Source organism: Entelurus aequoreus, linkage group LG03, assembly GCF_033978785.1.
Source record: "Entelurus aequoreus isolate RoL-2023_Sb linkage group LG03, RoL_Eaeq_v1.1, whole genome shotgun sequence".
In the NCBI taxonomy this organism is placed as follows: Eukaryota; Metazoa; Chordata; class Actinopteri; order Syngnathiformes; family Syngnathidae; genus Entelurus; species Entelurus aequoreus.
This window is the reverse complement of record NC_084733.1, coordinates 12,558,016-12,579,052: the sequence shown is the minus strand read 5'-3', so window position 1 is coordinate 12,579,052 and position 21,037 is coordinate 12,558,016. Positions and strand designations below refer to the sequence as shown.

At 39.5% G+C, this 21,037-nt stretch overlaps 1 protein-coding gene across 2 annotated transcripts in view; it reads left to right on the top strand.

The window, feature by feature from the left end:
- The window catches only part of rtf1 (RTF1 homolog, Paf1/RNA polymerase II complex component), a 35,076-nt gene that overhangs the window by 12,380 nt on the left and 1,659 nt on the right, over nt 1-21,037 (top strand). For both annotated transcript variants that reach the window (XM_062041247.1, XM_062041248.1), the window contains exons 2-17: nt 138-248; nt 2,411-2,561; nt 4,246-4,447; nt 4,533-4,650; nt 7,124-7,235; nt 7,307-7,448; nt 9,857-10,034; nt 13,611-13,693; nt 13,795-13,882; nt 13,963-14,070; nt 14,141-14,218; nt 16,287-16,408; nt 16,485-16,542; nt 16,687-16,764; nt 19,270-19,371; nt 19,444-19,558. In XM_062041247.1, the coding sequence (XP_061897231.1) occupies nt 138-248; nt 2,411-2,561; nt 4,246-4,447; nt 4,533-4,650; nt 7,124-7,235; nt 7,307-7,448; nt 9,857-10,034; nt 13,611-13,693; nt 13,795-13,882; nt 13,963-14,070; nt 14,141-14,218; nt 16,287-16,408; nt 16,485-16,542; nt 16,687-16,764; nt 19,270-19,371; nt 19,444-19,558 (1,846 nt within the window). The remainder of the gene's footprint in view (nt 1-137; nt 249-2,410; nt 2,562-4,245; nt 4,448-4,532; nt 4,651-7,123; nt 7,236-7,306; nt 7,449-9,856; nt 10,035-13,610; nt 13,694-13,794; nt 13,883-13,962; nt 14,071-14,140; nt 14,219-16,286; nt 16,409-16,484; nt 16,543-16,686; nt 16,765-19,269; nt 19,372-19,443; nt 19,559-21,037) is intronic.

Sequence of the window (21,037 nt, the reverse complement as noted above, 5' to 3'; positions counted from 1 at the left end):
CCAAAATGAAGCACCAAAGGCTTCTTTTATTTCTGTCTGGTTACCGTTTACACTAGCGACATTGCTATTATTGAACCGTGTTACGGTGCTTATCTCTAAATAGGTTACTTACTGTCCATCATCATTTCTTCCTCCAGGAGTTGCTGTCCTTGGCAAAGAGAAAGCGCGTCGACTCCGACGAGCCGGAAGAGCCGGTGAGCAAACCGGCGGCGTCCACCGATTCCGAGACGTCCGACAGCGACGATGAGGTAAGGTGGTTGGGGCTTGTTTTATTGGTTCACAATGCTGAGAAAGTCACTTTGTTTGCACTGCATTAGTCAGATTTCTCAAATAGTTAGTTTTTTTGTATTTTCACACCTATGTGCCAAGTTCAAGTGTCAATGCACACAGTCTAATGCGACTAGGGTTGGGTATCGTTTGAATTCGAACGATTCCGATTCCTGACTATTCTCGAATCCGATTCTTTTAAGAGGCAGGGTCAAAAAAAAGTTTAGGATATTTTAAATGAGCTAGCTAACCTACAGTCTTTCTGAATGAAATAGTCTGACATTCTCCATCAATTTTAATTCTATTAACTTTTTATGAACTTTACTATAAATTCCTCACAGGGCTGTTTTCAACTAGAATATAAATATCAAATCTATGAACTTGAATATAAATATTATAAATTATGAATACATTTTCCCAGGGGTACACTTTCCTCAAGAGAACTTTATTTTTGAAAACCTCATGAAAACACATTTACACATAAGTGTATGATGCTGCAGGAAACCTCATGAAAACACCTTTACACACACAAGTCTTGTCTATGAAAAAATACTAATTTATTAGCTGCCTCAACGTTGGCGCAAAACACACTATTTATTGCATATATATTGTTTTACTTACCGGATTCAGACTGCAGTGCAGTCACCGAGGTGCCAGGCTGGGCGTCGGAGGAAGAGGCAGAGGAGGACGGTCGGCGCAGCGCGTCGAAGACGGGACACGCATTTATATGTACTCCATGAACTCGGAGGTGCTTCATCATGTTCGACGTGCACCCTCCTAAGCACGAAACAGTCCTGTCGCACGTATTACATTTCGCCGATATTTCATTTTTTTTAGTAAAGTAAAGCCACACTTTCGACCGCCGACGCCCGCTATCCATACTTGACTGACTCGCTCGGCTACATAGGCTCGGCTACGCTAACACTTCCGGCGGTGGGCGCCTCTTCGTTGGTGTTCAGTGGCTTCTTCTTCCGGTCGGCGGACTGTGTATCGAAACTAGGAATCGAAATTTTAACTTTTGAACGATTCCGGGAGAATCGGAAAGTTAGTCCCGGTTCCAATCGATACTCGATACCCAACCCTAAATGCGACTATTGGTTATACGCTATGTGCCTGCCATACACTGGGGGGGCGCTTATGAATTCGTTCTACGGTTGACTTATGACGTCACACTAGCCATCTGCGGATCCTTACAACTTGTTTTAACTGATGTCTGCTGTAGTGTTGGCACAGATTACAAATATTTCGTCTCTACTGGCTATGTTGATGTTTAATAGCAGACAGCATTAAGAAATTATCCTGGATTCCGCTACGGACACGAAGCTACTACCAAGAACGTGTCGGGGCGGATGCAGGTCCGAAGCAAAGAGAGACCGGCGGAAGAGATTTTTTTAATTCATTTTCGGATGAAAATCATAGAAACAAAACTTTTGAACATTTCGAAGTTCTTTCCAAAGGCTCTGTGGATTGATGAGAGGAATTTTAAATCTATAATAAAGGACAAGACCGTTCGTGCCCCGACTGATATTGTTCCAGATGAAGGTTGCTATTGTTCTGGACTATATCTTGCCGGTTGTGTGGAATTCAGAGTTATTGTTAATCAGTTTGGAGTGCACAAATGCAGCGTGAAGAAGTTTGTGTACGCTTTATTATTCGCCTTGAATATACCCGCTTTATTATCTTTCATCTCATTCGTATTTCATTCGGGAGTCCGAATTAGGCCGGCATCTTACATTTCATTGTTACATCTATTGTTTATTTTTTTCTACCACCGACGCACTTCAAAATGTTCTGTTCTTTTAATTTGTGAAGCAAATTAAAAGTCTCCTCTTCATGATAATTGTTGCTAAGTTTTTATTGAATGGTATCTGCTTTCGGGTTGTATCCCGCGCGTTGAGACTGGCGAATGCGTGATACTAAGGGTCCTCTCCGGCCGCAGACACCCCCTCGAGAGATCTGGTTTCCAATCGCATAATCCAGGTTTGTTAGTCCGACTTTTCAAAAACCGAACGCAATTAGATTAAGGTGTTTCCATGGGCTGTAGGAGGTTTATTTAGAGCTGAACTATTTGAGAAATCAGACTAATTAAGTGAATGAACACGTACTGACTGTTGTACATCCTGTATTCATTATATCTGTTTAGTGGACTGTGGGGGGCACCAAAGGCAAAAAGAAAGTAAAACCAGGGAAGGGTCCCGAGAAGAAGAATGCCAACAAGAAGAAGGTTCATAAATCCACAGCGTCTGGGAGCTCAGATGGAGACGGCTCAGGGGAGAGCTCTGCACCTGAGGAGGGTACGAATTTGTCCTTTTACCTTGTCTCCAAAAAACAAACAAACAACAGTACACGCTACATAGGAGGGTCAAAATACGGTTGCCTACAGAAAAGCACAATGTCAATTTTGTTATGTAGTTTATGTTTTAACTGGTGCAGCTTTTAGAGACTTTACGGTACTGGTTGATTAGATTAGGAAAGCACCAAGAAAAATTCCTAGTTTGTGAACCCGTTCTCAAACAATGGCAATAAAAACTATTCTGATTCTGATTCTAATATTGCTTGTTTTCCGTCACATGATTTCTTCCTGAAAGTGAAAAGTAGCGGTGGTCAACCAAGCCAAAATGTCTGTTTTGCAAGTAGCATGCAAAAAGTCATTCTGTGAAACTGTGAAGGAATCCCACACAATTGATGCCATATAATTTTTTTTCTGTGACCCCGAGCGTTTTATTAAACATAATTTTTATTGATATAGCAAAATATATTTATCGTTTTATCGGCCCAGCCCTACACTATTACGCTATGGTCTCTTCCCTCCCTCCACACAGTGAGTTAAGGGGGAAGTTTACGACAGGCTTACAGCACGTAGGAGGAGTAAAGGAGCTTAAGGCTGTAACGATTGATCAATATAGCGATAGATGGATTCATATTTCTTAAATTCAAGTAAATCGATCTGTGCTCTGCTAGTTGGCCTTCCAGAAGATGCACAGTACAGGCCAAAAGTTTGGACACACCTTCTCATTCAATGGGTTTTCTTTATTTTCATGACTATTTAAATTGTAGATTGTCACTGAAGGCATCAAAACTATGAACGAACACATGAGGAATTATTTACTTAACAAAAGAAGGTGACATAACTGAAATTATGTTTTATATTCTAGTTTCTTCAAAATAGCCACCCTTTGCTCTGATTACTGCTTTGCACACTCTTGACATTCGCTCGATGAGCTTCAAGCTTCACCTGAAAGGGTTTTCACATCACAGGTGTCAATAGTTTTGATGCCTTCAGTGACAATCTACAATGTGAATAGTCATGAAAATAAAGAAAACTCATTGAAATGAGAAGGTGTTTCCAAACTTTTGGCCTGTACTGTATATATAATTTAACATTGTTTTAAAAGGTGAATAATCGATTTTATCGATACTAGAAAATAAAATATTGGCTTTTTAAATAGTAGACTTTATATAAAGTTGTTTTTAGCATTTTTCAAAGAACAAAGACGTGAACTTTATGCAAGTCTAATCTGTGACGCCATCACCAGGCGCCATCTCTTATCAAAATAAATATGATTATGATCACTGAATTGTTTTGGATTGTATAGTTTTAAATAAACTAACATTGTCCCTGAATCGAATCGAAGTTAAAATGAATCGTTACACCTCTAAAAGGAGAGCTTGATTCGCTCCCCCTATCCCACCTGCAGCCTATGATGAGTAATCTCGTTTCATTGCAGCGTTTTTTTTTTGTAATTAGAGGATACCTTTTTTTTATGTGAACAGATTTCACAATTCTTCATGTCGGCCCAATAATATTTATCATGTCCCCCTTTTTTCAACACAGAATGGACAGACTTATTTATTTTTATTCTGTCCTCTTGTCACATAATATTGGCTTTTTGTGTGAATCATGATTTGAATGCTTTGGTTACAAGTGCGATTCTGTCAGATTGTTTGATATTTTTACCACACCTCTCTCTCTGTCAGGTGAGGTGTCCGACTCGGAGAGCAACAGCTCCTCGTCCAGCATGGACTCTGACTCCTCAGAGGATGACGTCTTTCGGGACGGCTATGACGACGACCTGATGGGCGACGCTGAGGACCGAGCCCGGCTGGAGCAGATGACAGAGAAGGAGCGAGAGCAGGAGTTGTTTAACAGGATCGAGAAGCGAGAGGTGCTTAAGAGACGGTGAGGGCGACTCTCGGGGGGACAGAAGCACAGCAGGAGAATCTTCTCGACGTGTTTTCATTCCAGGTTGTGCTTCTTTCAAAAGATTTGAAATCAAGAAGAAACTGAAGACGGCAAAGAAGAAGGAGAAAGAAGAGAAGAAGAAGAAGCAGGAGGAAGAACAAGAAAAACGGAAGCTATCTCAGGTTCAAGACACACAAGTGGTGAGTGCGAATTGAAAAATTTGAATTCCACAACTGAGAATTAGATCTGAAATATCAAAATTAGGTTTGTCACGATAACAGAATTTCAGTAGTAGAACTTCCACGATTCTCAATACTTATTTGTTACCATGATAAAAAAAAAAACATCTCTCTGTACATTCAAAAAAGAACAATAGTGTTCTATAACCTCCCAGTATATCAAAACAAATATAACTGTCCTTATAAAAATGGAATGGAATTGATATTTCATTATGGTGGTAGTGCGACGTCATGTCATTTGTAATAAACTAGGCTAATAAAAAGGCTAAAACATATACTTAAAGATAAATCTGCGTGTTTTTATTTCTTATTAGTGTCAACATTTCAACCTTTTCTCAGTATGTTATACCTTTTTGCTCTTTTTACATTTCTGTTTTTATTTTATTTCTACAATGTGCCATAAAAAAGAGGTGTGTTCTGCAAATGACCCTCAGGCTGCACTTTGCCTTCCTGGTGGAATAAGTAAAGCAGTGGTGTTCAAAGTGTTGCCCAACGACAGAAGAGAGTCTCTAATAGGGTTGTACGGTATACCGGTATTAGTATAGTACCGCGATACTAGGGCTGCAACTAATGATTAATTTGATAATCGATTAATCTGTCGATTATTACTTCGATTAATCGATTAATAATCGGATAAAAGAGACAAACTACATTTCTATCCTATCCAGTATTTTATCGGAAAAAAACAGCATATTGGCACCATACTTATTTTGATTATTGTTTCTCAGCTGTTTGTACATGTTGCAGTTTATAAATAAAGGTTTATTTAAAAAAAAAAAAAAAATTTATTTAAAAAAAACAAAACAAAAAACTCTGCGCATAGCATAGATCCAACGAATCGATGACTAAATTAATCGGCAACTATTTTAATAATCGATTTAATCGATTAGTTGTTGCAGCCCTACGCGATACTAATGAATCATATTTGGTACTATACCGCCTCTGAAAAGTACCGGTCCCCCACACCTCCGCCCCCCCGGTGTGTCATTGCTAGTGGCTAAAGTCCATTCGCAGTCGGAAGTGTTTTAGCTACTTCTAAATCACTAATCTATGGCGACAAATAAAGTAGGTTTCTTACAAGTATCATCCCTGCAGGACGAGGAATAGCTAAACATGCTTCACTACACACCGTAGCTCACCAGCGTCACAATGTATACAAACGCCATGGGTGGATCTACACCTGACATCCACTGTAATGATACCAAGTACAGGAGCGTATCGAGTGGATACTACTATGATTACATCGATATGTTTTAACATCACAAAATCTTCTTTCGTTTTTTAAAAATATATATTATGTTTATAAACTCAGGAAATACGTCCCTGGACACATGAGGACTTAAATGATCACCATGGTAGGATCCTGTAACTACTTGGTATGGATCGATACCCTAATTTGTGGCATCATCCAAAACTAATGTAAAGCATCCAAACAACAGACGAATAAGTGATTATTACATTTTAACAGAGGTGTAGATAGAACATGTTAAGAGAAAGTAAGCAGATATTAACAATAAATGAACAAATAGATTAATAATTAATTTTCTACCACTTGTCCTTAATAATTTTGACAAAATAATAGAATGGAAAATGACACAATATGTTACTGCATATGTCAGCAGACTAAATTAGGAGCCCTTGTTTGCTTACTTCCTAATAAAAGAAAAGTTGTCTTGTATGTTCACTATTTTATTTAAGGACTAAATTGCAATAAGAAACATGTTTAATGTACCGTAATATTTTTTTGTTAAAACAAAGCCAGTAATGCAATTTTTTGTGATGCCCTTTATTTAGAAAAGTGCCGAAAAGTATCGAAATACATTTTGGTACTGGTACCAAAATATTGGTATCGGGAAAACTAGTCTCTAAGCTGTGTATTTTTTAGTACTTATGGAAGTGATAGAGGATCTTCACTTTCACTCAGGTGGGGAATACTTTCATGACCGAATAAATGCATGATACAGCTCTCTTTTTCACTTTTAAAATGTACCTCTACTCGCTAAATATACCGACAAAGTCGCTAAAGTGCATCCCAGATAATTTCTGCTGCATCTTATTTTCTGGCAAAGCAGGCGCGTGTGAGTTTTGTTGTGAAGGGCAATTACGCCACACCTATTCTCCACTGCCACATTTCCATTATCATTTGGTCATGAGCAAGAGTGAACCCGAAGTGCCAAATCCGCATTTGTGACAGGCTTTCACAGAGTAAATATATGGAAATCACTGGAGCATTTCTTTGAGACAGCGGGTATATTATCATTAGTATTCGAAACTGAAAAAAGCAAGTATCTATGTATTTTTGCGCGTTGGTATCGACTTGGTATCTGAGTGTCGATACTTGACAACCTTAGTCAAAGTACATATGTTCCAGACCTGGAAAAAAAGAACAGTTTGTTTTATTCTCATAATTTACCTTTGATGTTCTGGCCCACAGGTGACGTCCCACAACAAGGAAAGACGATCCAAACGTGACGAAAAACTGGACAAAAAGTCCCAAGCCATGGAAGAACTCAAAGCGGAGCGTGAGAAGAAGAAGAACAAAACAGGTTGGTACAAGTCTTGGTGGTGCCAGTGAAGCGGGCCTGGTGTACTGACACTTTTTGGTCCCACCGAGCAGCGGAACTTTTGGCCAAACGAGAGCCACTGAAGACCAGTGAGGTCTACTCGGACGACGAAGAGGAGGAGGAGGAAGATGACGACAAGTCGTCGGTCAAAAGCGACAGGAGTTCGCGATCTTCCTCATCTGACGACGATGACGAGTGAGTGGCTCTCCCAAAGCTTTTCAATCATAAATGGGAACTGCACTTTTTTGGGAGTTTTGCCTATGGTTCACAATCATTATGAAAGACATGACGATGGCCTTTTTTTTTGCATTCTAAATATTAAATAAATGTGAGCCGCGCAATTACACCCAATCCATTCAAACACCTCTATAAGGGTTTTAAAGTTAAAGTACCAAGGATTGTCACACGCACACTAGGTGTGGCGAAATTATTCTCTGCATTTGACCCATCACCCTTGATCACCCCCTGGGAGGTGAGGGGAGCAGTGAGCAGCAGCGGTGGCCGCGCCCGGGAATCATTTTTGGTGATTCAACCCCCAATTCCAACCCTTGATGCTGAGTGCCAAGCAGGGAGGTAATGGGTCCCATTTTTTATAGTCTTTGGTATGACTCGGCCGGGGTTTGAACTCACAACCTACCGATCTCAGGGCGGACACTCTAACCACTAGATGTAAGTATATATGTAATGTAGTAACGGGCTTATTTATAATAACATAATATTTACGTATTTTGACCATTTTATGCGTAAGACGGTGCATTAATTTCAAAAACGTATATTGACGTTTGCTTTTTTTTTTCTTTCTTAATCACTGATTATTACTTACTGCAGACTTTATGAGAGCCAACAAACATGATAATGTTTTTTTTTTCTTTCTTAATCACTGATTATTACTTACTGCAGACTTTATGAGAGCCAACAAACATGATAATGTTTTTTTTTTCTTTCTTAATCACTGATTATTACTTACTGCAGACTTTATGAGAGCCAACAAACATGATAATGTTTTTTTTTTCTTTCTTAATCACTGATTATTACTTACTGCAGACTTTATGAGAGCCAACAAACATGATAAAACATCACTTACTGTGCAAGGTCTGCTGTCATGTGTCAGGGACACGGTAGTGATCACAGCGCCGCTATAAATAGTTTGTCTGGTTTAGCGCTTATAATAACAATGTTATCAATACTTGGTTAATATTCAAATCACGAAATGTAAACAGAGTAGGGATGTCCGATAATGGCTTTTTTGCCGATATTTTCCAACTCTTAATTACCGATACCGATATCAACCGATACCGATATATACAGTCGTGGAATTAACACATTATTATGCCTAATTTGGACAACCAGGTATGGTGAAGATAAGGTCCTTTTTAAAAAAAATAATAAGATAAATAAATTAAAAACATAGGTGCGGCGTCTTCAGTAATGCGGACGCTGTGTCGATCCGTTGTGGGGAAGAAGGAGCTGAGCCGGAAGGCAAAGCTCTCAATTTACTGGTCGATTTACGTTCCCATCCTCACCTATGGTCATGAGCTTTGGGTTATGACCGAAAGGACAAGATCACGGTTACAAGCGGCCTAAATGAGTTTCCTCCGCCGGGTAGCGGGGCTCTCCCTTAGAGATAGGGTGAGAAGCTCTGCCATCCGGGGGGAGCTCAAAGTAAAGCCGCTGCTCCTCCACATCGAGAGGAGCCAGATGAGGTGGTTCGGGCATCTGGTCAGGATGCCACCCGAACGCCTCCCTAGGGAGGGCACGTCCGACCGGTAGGAGGCCACGGGGAAGACCCAGGACACGTTGGGAAGACTATGTCTCCCGGCTGGCCTGGGAACGCCTCGGGATCGAAGTGGCTGGGGAGAGGGAAGTCTGGGTTTCCCTGCTTACGCTGCTGCCCCCGCGACCCGACCTCGGATAAGCGGAAGAAGATGGATGGATGGATGGATAAAAATTAAAAACATTTTCTTGAATAAAAAAGAAAGTAAAACAATATAAAAACAGTTACATAGAAACTAGTAATTAATGAAAATGATTCAAATTAACTGTTAAAAGTTAGTACTATTAGTGGACCAGCAGCACGCACAATCATGTGTGCTTACGGACTGTATCCCTTGCAGACTGTATTGTTATATATTGATATATAATGTAGGAACCAGAATATTAATAACAGAAAGAAACAACCCTTTTGTGTGAATTAGTGTAAATGGGGGAGGGAGGTTATTAGGGTTGGTGCAATAATTGTAAGTGTATCTTGTGTTTTTTATGTTGATTTCATTAAAAACAACAACCCGATACAGATAATAAAAAAACGATACCGATAATTTCCGATATTACATTTTAAAGCATTTATCGGCCAATATTATCGGACATCCCTAAAACAGAGTATTGTTGGTGCTTTTTGAATGGGTGAAATAGAGGAGCTACCATTGGCTCCGGTGTAAGCGGACATTTATTTACGTTTAAAATTTAGACTGCATTAAAAAAGATCCATCCGTCATGTCTTTCATCATGATTGTGAACGATAGGCAAAATTCCCTCAAAGAAGTGCAGTTCCCCTGTAAAACAACCTTGCTGTATCACGTAAATTGGACGTGTGGTGCCCACAGAAAGGAGGAAACACCACCAAAGTCTCAGCCCGTTTCACTGCCAGACGAACTCAATCGGATCCGCCTGTCCCGACACAAGCTGGAACGCTGGTGCCACATGCCGTTCTTTGCCAAGACTGTGACGGGTTGCTTTGTAAGAATTGGGATCGGTAACAACAGCAGTAAACCAGTTTACAGGGTAAGCATGTTGCTGAATGGCTTTAGCGTGGGACACATCCCAACTCTTACCATTTCCCGGAAGGCAGAGGAAGCGGAAATCGGTCAAACGCCGGACATTACGCAGGTCTGGTCAGTAGGGGATGGGTACCCTTCATCTTTGAATTGATACCGGTATTTAACCGTCCTAGTACTTTTGTGTGTGTTCATGTGGCGATAAAAGTTAATTTGTTTAAGATTTGTTATGTAACATTTAACAGCGAGCTGATAATAACTGTGCTGTATGTCTTGTTTTCTTACACGTCTTGAGTTTCATTTACAAGTAAGGATGTGTACTGAATCCGGTAGTTTTTTGGCAGAGATAGAATCTTGCCAGTCCTACCTAGCACCAAGTCATGTAAAATCCAACAGTGGCAATTTTCACTACCTGGGTTGCGCGTGACATCAAGCCCCGTTGTTGGCTCTTCGGCATTTGGCGATCACTGTACTCAGCAGCACTGAGAGCGGACTCAGCCAAACTATCTCTAGGTAATGTGATTCAATGCTATTTACAAGTACCATATTTTTCGGACTATAAGTCGCTCCGGAGTATAAGTCGCACCGGCTGAAAATGCATAATAAAGAAGGAAAAAAACATATATAAGTCGCATTTTTGGGGGAAATTTATTTGATGAAACCCAACACCAAGAATAGACATTTGAAAGGCAATTTAAAATAAATAAAGAATAGTGAACAACAGGCTGAATAAGTGTACGTTATATGACTCATAAATAACCAACTGAGAACGTGCCTGGTATGTTAACGTAACATATTATGGTAAGAGTCATTCAAATAACTATAACATATAGAACATGCTATACGTTTACCAAACAATCTGTCACTCATAATCGCTAAATCCCATGAAATCTTATACGTCTAGTCTCTTATGTGAATGAGCTAATTAATATTATTTGATATTTTACGGTAATGTGTTAATAATTTCACATATAAGTCGCTCCTGAGTATAAGTCGCACCCCCGGCCAATCTATTAAAAAAAAACTGCGACTTATAGTCCGAAAAATACGGTATGCATTCCTTTCAGTTTCACGAAGTAGTCTTTGCCATTAAGTCTTGTCTTTTATTGCGTCCTAAAAAGTGTTTATACAGTAAATATTGTACTTCGCACACACCAGCTGTTTGATTGTAATATGCACCTTAGTTGTAGTTTTCGTTACCAAATGAAGAGTTGTCGAAATCGCCATGTAAAATTGCTAATGCTAACCAGTAGCATGTACAGTGTACAGCATATCTATGGTAAATTAGTATTGCGCTAACACATTTTGAAGAGGGGAGTTTTAATTTTGAGCGCTTTCTATCTGGCATACTTGCTTAGTTGGCATGGAGAATTACATCATTATATAGAGGCAGTTCGCTACGAATTCGCTTGGTTGCCTGGCAAGTGTTTGATCCAGTGCCGAACAAAGGTATCGAAATATGATTTTACGTCAGTCGGTACTCTGTACTACCAACAGAATTTGGTCGGTGCCTATAAAGTACCGAATTCGGTACCCATCCCAGTGTTACCCTGCCACTTTGCGCAGTTCACTTCCTACAGTCTCTGTGCCATTGAGTACATTGAGATTGGAGTACACATTGAAGTCGGGTTTAGAACGTATGAAGTGTTTTAATAGCATTGGAAAGGTTTATAAATGTGCGTGGATTGTGTATAAAAAGATTAAATGCTTATAATAGACATTTCAATCATGAAATAATAACTTAACAGAAATGTACTTCCCACGGCGGATCCGGAACGTAACTCCTGCGATAATCGGGGGGGGGGGGAAACTGCAGTCGGTGTTTTCTTACCATTCTATTTTTTATGTACCGATACATCACAACAGAATGATACTTTTTCATATAGAACATTTCCTGTTTTTTAGCAAACATACCCCGACATTACTTATATTATTAACATGACACAGCATGTAATTTGTGTTTCGACATGGTCACGTTTACGATTCATCATCTGCTCTCTGTATCGTGTGCAGCGGAACAATCGTGTTTCATTTTGTGGAGTCATTTGGAGTCTTTCAATTCCTATTATTTTTTAAAGTAATTGTGGAGATTGCAATACAGTACGCTGCGCTGCATGCGTGTATGCATAGTACACGTGTGTGGATGAATTTGTGGCCCCCCCTCACACTCTGAAAAGCTAGATGTAGTGTATGGTTAAAAAGAAACAACGTCTGCATGGACTGGAATACAACGCTCATTGTTGTTGAAAAGATTTAGACGTCCATAATGCCAATAAATGTACAGATTTCCGCCTCCTCAGCCTTTTCGGGAAATCTAAAAATGATTAAAGGTGAACTGCGCTTTTTAGGAAAATTTGCCTATCATTCACAGTCCTTATTTGAGAAAAGAACACGTCTTTTTTTTAATGCATTCTAACTCATAAATAAACACTAGCAAAAGTCAGCGAACAATAGGAATCATTACGTCATTGTGTCTATTCGCCCATTAAGTGCTTTAAAAACTTCCAATGTTTTGTATGTATGTAGTTACAGGCACATTCATAGTAACATTTAATATTTACATAATTTGGTCATTTTAAGCATACAGCGGCGTATTCATTTCACAGACGCATCACATCGTTGGCTATTTCCCTCAACATCTACCACTAATCATGGCTGACTTCATGATAGCCAAAAAAGACTGCTTTAATGATCCAGAAACGTATATTTTTGAGCCTGAATATACAGAGTATGAGTTTTAGAAGCTGAGGGATGATAAGCAGATCCAGCTTTAGTGAATTATGTAACATGATGTAGCAGTATTGTTAAAATTGCTAAACAAGAAATACAACCTACGGGCATTATAAAACAAACACTTACTCTACAATGTCTGCTCTCACTGGGAGTGCCAACTGATGAGATGTTTTGAGATGTTTAAATCTTCCCGTTTATGTAAAGAATTGATCATAATCCTCAGGCAGGATTTAAATTTAAACTAAAAGAGCGTCTTGTGTCTTTCTCGCCATCTCCGAGTCTAAGTTAAATGTCAAAGTTGGCCAACTTCTCGATTTATGGCCACAACTTTGTACTATCTAAGTGAGAGGCATGATTTATAATCTAGAATGAACTTTTACCAACTCGTAAGCAATGCAAGCAGCTCAGTATCTCAAAAGCTGCATAAGCTATTTTGTTACTGCTTTGTGATTACGACGCCGCTAAAGGTAGTTCTTTAACGTTAGCGCCTATAATAGCAATGTCCCTAACTAATACTTGGTTCATATTCAGGTCGCGACATATAAAAATTGAGTATTGTTGGGGGATTTTGAATGTTTTTTTAGAGAGCTTTATGGGCGAATAGATCTTGCAATGACGTCATGACTCCTATTACTTCCATTGTTAGCTGACTTTTGCCCGCATTTATTTACAAGTTAGAATGCAATAAAAAAACAAAAAATGTGTTCTTGTCTCATCTAGGGATTGTGAATGATAGGCAAAATTCCAAAAAAAATGGCAGTTCTCTTTTAAGAGCTGGTCTTTACCAACCAGATTTCAGTTAATGTGAATTATTTATTGGAGCTTTTTTGTTGTAATGCATTTTGCAAAGGTTGCTGAAATTGTGGATATCGTGGAGACGGCAAAGGTTTACCAATTGGGGTCTACCCGGACAAACAAAGGATTACAATTACGGTAGGTAAACAAACACTGTGTTGGTATTAGTAATATAATATTCATCAACATGTTGCAGTGAGTACATGTCAGGTTTAAACGGTCCTTTATACGTTCCTCAGGCATGGCGGCGACACACGTGTTTTTAGGCTGGAGTACGTATCAAACCAGGAGTTCACAGAAAACGAGTTCATGAAGTGGAAAGAGGCAGTGAGTGCAGCAGCAGCAGCAGAAGCAGCAACAACGTTGGCACATCCTGGCGTTAATTCCTTCCGTGCTCTCCTTTGCAGATGATCATCGCAGGAATGCAAGTGCCGACGTTAGACGAGGTCACCAAAAAGGAGCAGTCCATTAAAGAAGCCATGAACTACAAGTTCAACGACAAAGACATTGAGGATGTCAGTGGCTTCGCTGCGCCTTTCCTTATCCACCGTGTGCTCGTAACTAAACCCTTCCGTCTCCCTGCAGATCGTCAAAGAGAAGGACCGATTCCGAAAAGCACCACCAAACTACGCTATGAAGAAAACTCAATTAATGAAAGACAAGGTAAAGAAAGGAGAGGTTTTAGATTGGAGGTAGTTTTGCAGCTCTTAGGGTACATTCACACTGCCGTGTACAAACCCCGTTTCCATATGAGTTGGGAAATTGTGTCAGATGTAAATATAAACGGAATACAATGATTGCAAAAAATTTTCAACCCATATTCAGTTGAATATGCTACAAAGACAACATATTTGATGTTCAAACTGATAAAAAAAAAAAAAAAATTTGCAAATAATCATTAACTTTAGAATTTGATGCCAGCAACACGTGACAAAGAAGTTGGGAAAGGTGGCAATAAATACCAATAAAGTTGAGGAATGCTCATCAAACACTTATTTGGAACATCCCACAGGTGAACAGGCAAATTGGGAACAGGTGGGTGCCATGATTGGGTATAAAATTAGATTCCATAAAATGCTCAGTCATTCACAAACAAGGATGGGGCGAGGGTCACCACTTTGTCAACAAATGCGTGAGCAAGTTGTTGAACAGTTTAAGAAAAACCTTTCTCAACCAGCTATTGCAAGGAATTTAGTGATTTCACCATCTACGGTCCGTAATATCTTTAAAGGGTTCCGAAAATCTGGAGAAGTCACTGCACGTAAGCAGCTAAGCCTGTGACCTTCGATCCCTCAGGCTGTACTGCATCAACAAGTGACATCAGTGTGTAAAGGATATCACCACATGGGCTCAGGAACACTTCAGAAACCCACTGTCAGTAACTACAGTTGGTCGCTACATCTGTAAGTGCAAGTTAAAACTGTACTATGCAAAGCCAAAGCCATTTATCAACAACACCCAGAAACGCCGCTGGCTTTGCTGGGCCCGAGCTCATCTAAGATGGACTGATGCAAAGTGGAAAAGTGTTCTGTGGTCTGACGAGTCCACATTTCAAATTTTTTTTGGAAACTGTGGATGTTGTGTCCTCCGGAACAAAGAGGAAAAGAACCGGATTGTTCTAAGCGCAAAGTTGAAAAGCCAGCATCTGGGATGGTATGGGGGTGTATTAGTGCCCAAGACATGGGTAACTTACACATCTGTGAAGGCACCATTACTGCTGAAAGGTACATACAGGTTTTGGAGCAACATATGTTGCCATCCAAGCAATGTTACCATGGACGCCCCTGCTTATTGCAGCAAGACAATGCCAAGCCACGTGTTACATCAACATGGCTTCATAGTAAAAGAGTGCGGGTACTAGACTGGCCTGCCTGTAGTCCAGACCTGTCTCCCATTGAAAATGTGTGGCGCATTATGAAGCCTAAAATACCACAACGGAGACCCCCGGACTGTTGAACAACTTAAGCTGTACATCAAGCAAGAATGGGAAAGAATTCCACCTGAGAAGCTTCAAAAATGTGTCTCCTCAGTTCCCAAATGTTTACTGAGTGTTGTTAAAAGGAAAGGCCATGTAACACAGTGGTGAACATGCCTTTTCCCAACTACTTTGGCACGTGTTGCAGCCATGAAATTCTAAGTTAATTATTATTTTCAAAAAAAAATAAAGTTTATGAGTTTGAACATCAAATATATTGTCTTTGTAGTGCATTCAATTGAATATGGGTTGAAAAGGATTTGCAAATCATTGTATTCCGTTTATATTTACATCCAACACAATTTCCCAACTCATATGGAAACAGGGTTTGTAGGATGTCCTTTTTTTTTTTTGTCAAATCCGATATTTTTATGTAGTCGTCGTTACAAAAAAATGAGATGTCTAATGTAAACGCATTCTTAGTGTACAAGGAAGTAAACATGGCTCCAATCTTAATAGGTCTGTCGTGGCACGTTAGTGGCAATTTCAAAGATTTTGTGCAATCAAAGACAACATTTTCTGAACCAAATTATTGCGAGTGGAAGATTAAAAGGAAGAGGGCATGAATTTTGGATCTCGCAGTTGGCGAGACATTTGTTTTGACGTCGCTTTGGATGCATATGCGATTTATATCCACATATGAAAGAGACCTGGATCGGATTCGAAAAATGTGCAATTGTACTGTTTACATTGACATGGGAAAATTCGATACAGGTGACATATTACAGTTGCTTTGTGCTCACGTTCCCACTAAAGGCCATGGCAGAGGAGAGTGGTGATGGTGACAAAGTGAAAGTCATCCAAGACGAGATGAACGAGCTGGAGGAGCGGGCAGAGGCCCTGGACAGACAGAGGACCAAAAACATCTCTGCCATCAGGTTTGGACGATCCTACTCCTAGAAGAATACCGTGTGCTTCTTTTTGTGAATCTGATGGAATTATTTCTCCATGCAGCTACATCAATCAGAGGAACAGAAGCTGGAACATAGTGGAATCTGAAAAGGCTCTTGTGGTAAGTGGCCTCATAATCGTCATGGAATGCAAACAAAATGCGTTCCTGTGACAACAGAAATAGATAAAGTGAGAGTACATGTCATGAAGAATGTCAAGGTGCTGAACTTTATAGTAACGCCCTCCTTCGTGTGTGATCTTGCAGGCCGAAGGACAAAATTCCAAAAACCAACAAATGGACCCTTTTACTCGAAGACAATGCAAACCCACCATGGTGTCGAATGTAAGCTTTTCTATCAATATGCATGCAACATTGCTGAATATACATTTTGGAGATACTGCATGGGTGTCTTTTTTTGGTTGAAGAGACTTTTTGAAAATATTTTTTTTATATTCGCCCGCAATTTTTTCATGAACCTAAATGTCTTTTAAACACTTTAACATTGCTCCAACTAGGGTTGTAATGATATGAAATTTTCATATCACGGTTATCGTGACCAAAATGACCACGATTATTACCGCAATATTGTTGAATGTGCTCAGAAAATACTTATATGCACACTAAAAACCTCTGACCGAGTAATTTTTTGAATAACTAAAATAAATAGACACACTGTTAGAAAAGCCACTATTTTGCATGTTTTGTGTCTTATGCTTTACTGATAGTGTTTTAAGTTAAATTTAATAAAGTACCATTGATTGTCACACACACACACTAGGTGTGATGAAATTTGTCCTCTGCTTGTTCACCCCCTGGGAGGTGAGGGGAGCAGTGGGCAGCAGCGGTGGCCGCGCCCGGGAATCATTTTTGGTGATTTAACCCCCAATTCCAACCCTTGATGCCGAGTGTCAAGCAGGGAGGTAATGGGTCCCATTTTTATAGTCTTTGGTATGACTCGGCCGGGGTTTGAACTCACAACCTACCGCTCTCAGGGCGGACACTCTAACCACTAGGCCACTGAGCAGGGTCAATTTTAGTCTTAGTATTTTATCTGTTTTAATGGCTAAGCATTTATTGTTTTAAATATTGCTTTGTACTGTAGCACATTTAAGATTTATTTAAATGACAATTGCCTAACAAAAAAAAACTATTATTCCCATCCATCCATCCATTTTCTACCGCTTGTCCTACTCGAGGTCACGGGGGGCGGGAGTCTATGCCAGCTGCATTCGGGCGGAAGGCAGGGTACACCTCGGACAAGTCACCACCTCATTTATTATTTATTATTCCTGGCGGGCATTGCGGCGTCCTATTCTGTTCAGTGGTCCTTTAATTGCACCGTAAAACCCCTTGTCTCGTATTCTGAGTGTAGAACGATCACTCTGTCTGATAAGAGCACAGCTTATAGGTGGTTCAATGTGCACAATTGAATATCTTAGTTGCTCAGACAGTAACGTATTTAAGTTTAGATTAGGGTATGTCGTTTCTGAATGGGGAAAGACGTTAATGTCTCTTTTTTTAATGTTAGCATTTAAGATAGCGAGCTATCACCTGTCAGTCCGTGAGTTCCGTTTTCTCGATGACACGTAAATCTATGATTTTGTGTACTACTGCGTAGCCGGAAGTGGGGCAGTAAAAGGTCGACTCCGATTGGCTGTTCCGCCGTGTCTTTTTTATGCTTTGCAGCGGCACCTTAATGAATGTTCTAGCGCGTGTGTGTCATAATTACGACGGTCGGCTGGATAAAAAAGTACTGATACAGTGTTTCCCATAAACTGCCAAGATACCTGTGGCGATGGGGGCGTGGCTATGGGCGTGGTCACCATGACATCATCGAGTAATTTGCATAGTTTACTACAATGATATGATTTTCTCTAAAAAGGCTCAAAAAATGTATACTTACTAATTGATAATAACAGTTTTGTTTTAAACGTCCATCCATCCATCCATCCATTTTACAATATAATTACAACACTTTATGTACATATTTATATACAGATTTGAACAATAAATTATTCACTGAAATATATTTATTAGTTGTGGTTCTTACAAAAAATATATCTTATAAAATATAAAAGCTAAAATGTCTCTTAAAGCTCTGCCCCTTTAATTAGTGCATACTAAATAGTTTAACTTTAGCCTACTACTACAACCATATTATTTACCAGCAACATAAAGTGAAACAGAGGCAGAGGTGTCCTGCCACAGTCAGTAACAAATAAACAGAAAACAGTAGTGGTCAAATACAAATAAGGCAACAAGAGAAGTATCCTACACTTCTCTTTTGTAAAGTAAATCTGAACAACCTATATGGGCATCTACATCAACTATATGATTTGCCTGAGAAGCTGGACAGGACAAAAAAAAAAAAAAATTTTTTTTTAAAATTTGTGGCGGACGTAATTCTTTTGTGGCCGGCCGCCACAAATAAATGAATGTGTGGGAAACACTGTGATAGCAGTATCATTAGTCCAGAATTTTCATGGTCCACTTGGACTGACCCAATTAGGAACTGATACATAAAAATACCAGTACTCCGTATACATCCATAATTGTGTGGCTAATTAATTTTGGAAATAAAACTTGGTTATAAGTGTGTATGAGTACTTTTTGAGCACTTTCAACAATATTGTGTTATGATAGTCATGATATTACCTTTTCTTATAGTTACATCCCTACCTAGAAGTAAGTTTAGGACCAGTTTAATATAAAATACAATTTCATACAATATATACTAGGGGTTCCCCACTCTCTCTCGCATACATTTTTCTGAGGGGCGGTCCTTGGAAAAGTTTGAAAGACCCCTGCTTAAGGATTTATCATCAACATGCTTGCCTGTGCTTCAAGGCCAGAGATCCGTCGGTCCATGCAGCTATTCTCGCTCATCTGAACCAGAAGTACGGCTCTGGCTCCTCGCCCGATGCTTCTGCTCTGGATAAGAGCAAACAGGTGAGAGTAGGTTTTGGCATTTTTAAAGTACCACTTCCATTTGATCCACAATCCTCTCCACGTTTGTCACAGGATTTGACAGACGCCAAGGACAAAGACGCACCCAAGCCAACCACTGACCTCTCAGAAGACTTGTTTAAAGTTCATGATTTTGATGTGAAGATAGACCTCCAAGTTCCCAATTCAGGTGAGCTGATCCTCGTTGTGGTCTTCTGCTGGCTCCAAATGGATGCAGCATTAGATCTGTCATATAGTACAGGGTTTCCCCTACATTTACCGGTAATTGATCGTGACAATCCAAAATGAAAGTTGCCACGGCCTAAAAATGAAGTATTTTTAACATGAAAACCAATTAAAGTGATATAATAATGTAATATATAATATAATAATGTAGCACCCAGAAGAGGTCACACAAAGTCTTTTTAACTTTTATTGTGAATCTTTTGCTAACAACCGGCCCAATTACAGCACGTATTCCTTCCCGTGCACACACTTCCTTCTTTGTGCTTCACTCCTTGATATACAACAACACTTCCTCATTCTCTCTGCCAATCTCCTTTTAAGGCACGCCGTGCTGTGTTCATGATCATAGGAACAATGGAAATCTATAACAGACATGAATATTATCACCAGCAGGTCGTTACAGTAAGAATGGATGTAATGGATGTACGATGCCTCCAGAAAGTATTCACAGTGCTTCACTTTTTCCACATATTGTAATAGTACAGCCTTATTCCAAAATGGAATGAATATTTTTTTTCTTCAATCTTCTACACACAAAACACCCCATAATGACAATTTTAAAACTTTTTTTTTTAATTGCAAATTTATCAAAACTAAAAAATCACATTAGTCAGGCCTGGCCAAATTATTATTATTACGGTAATCTACGCTACAGCAGCTCGAGCATATTATATATATATATATTAGGTTTGTAACGGTACGTGTATTTGTATTGAACCGTTTCGGTACGGGGGTTTCGGTTCGGTTCGGAGGTGTACCGAACGAGTTTCCACACGGACATATTAAGTAGCGTAATGCACGTTTTGTAAACAATGCACACCGAGGCACAACACACGGCATGCTAGCAGCTAACGGGCTACGATAGACTGACCATACGTCCTCTTTTCACCGGACATGTCCTCTTTTGCGGAGCTGTCAGGGCGGAGTTTCTTAAATGCCTCAAATGTCCGGCATTTTAAGTTAGGGTTGCTTGTATTTTCAATGTACGTTCAGGGTTAAGAAGGGGTTAAAAACAAAATAAATTGTGCACGCAGCAGAATTCTTGAGGGAGGGGCAGAGACCGAGAGAGCGAGAGAGTTATGATAAACGCGCATGCGTCGCCAGGCTCTGCTTTTTATCCATAGATTTATCAGATTACATTTTTTATTATCTATAGCAGGGGTGTCAAAAGTGCCATTTGCGGCCCACAGCTAATGTTTTAAAGGCCCACGGCACATTCTAAAAATACCATTAAAATAAACAAAAACATAACAAAAGTGAAATAAAAAAGCTTATAGGTTAAATGTAATTTAGAAAAAGTTGCAATGTTGACTAACAAAACAAAGCTGTTTTTTCTTTCTTTCAAACTGTCATTGCTCAAAACATAATATTGAATCAAAATCAATGTTATTATGAATTATTGACCTATCCAAGGTTCCGATTA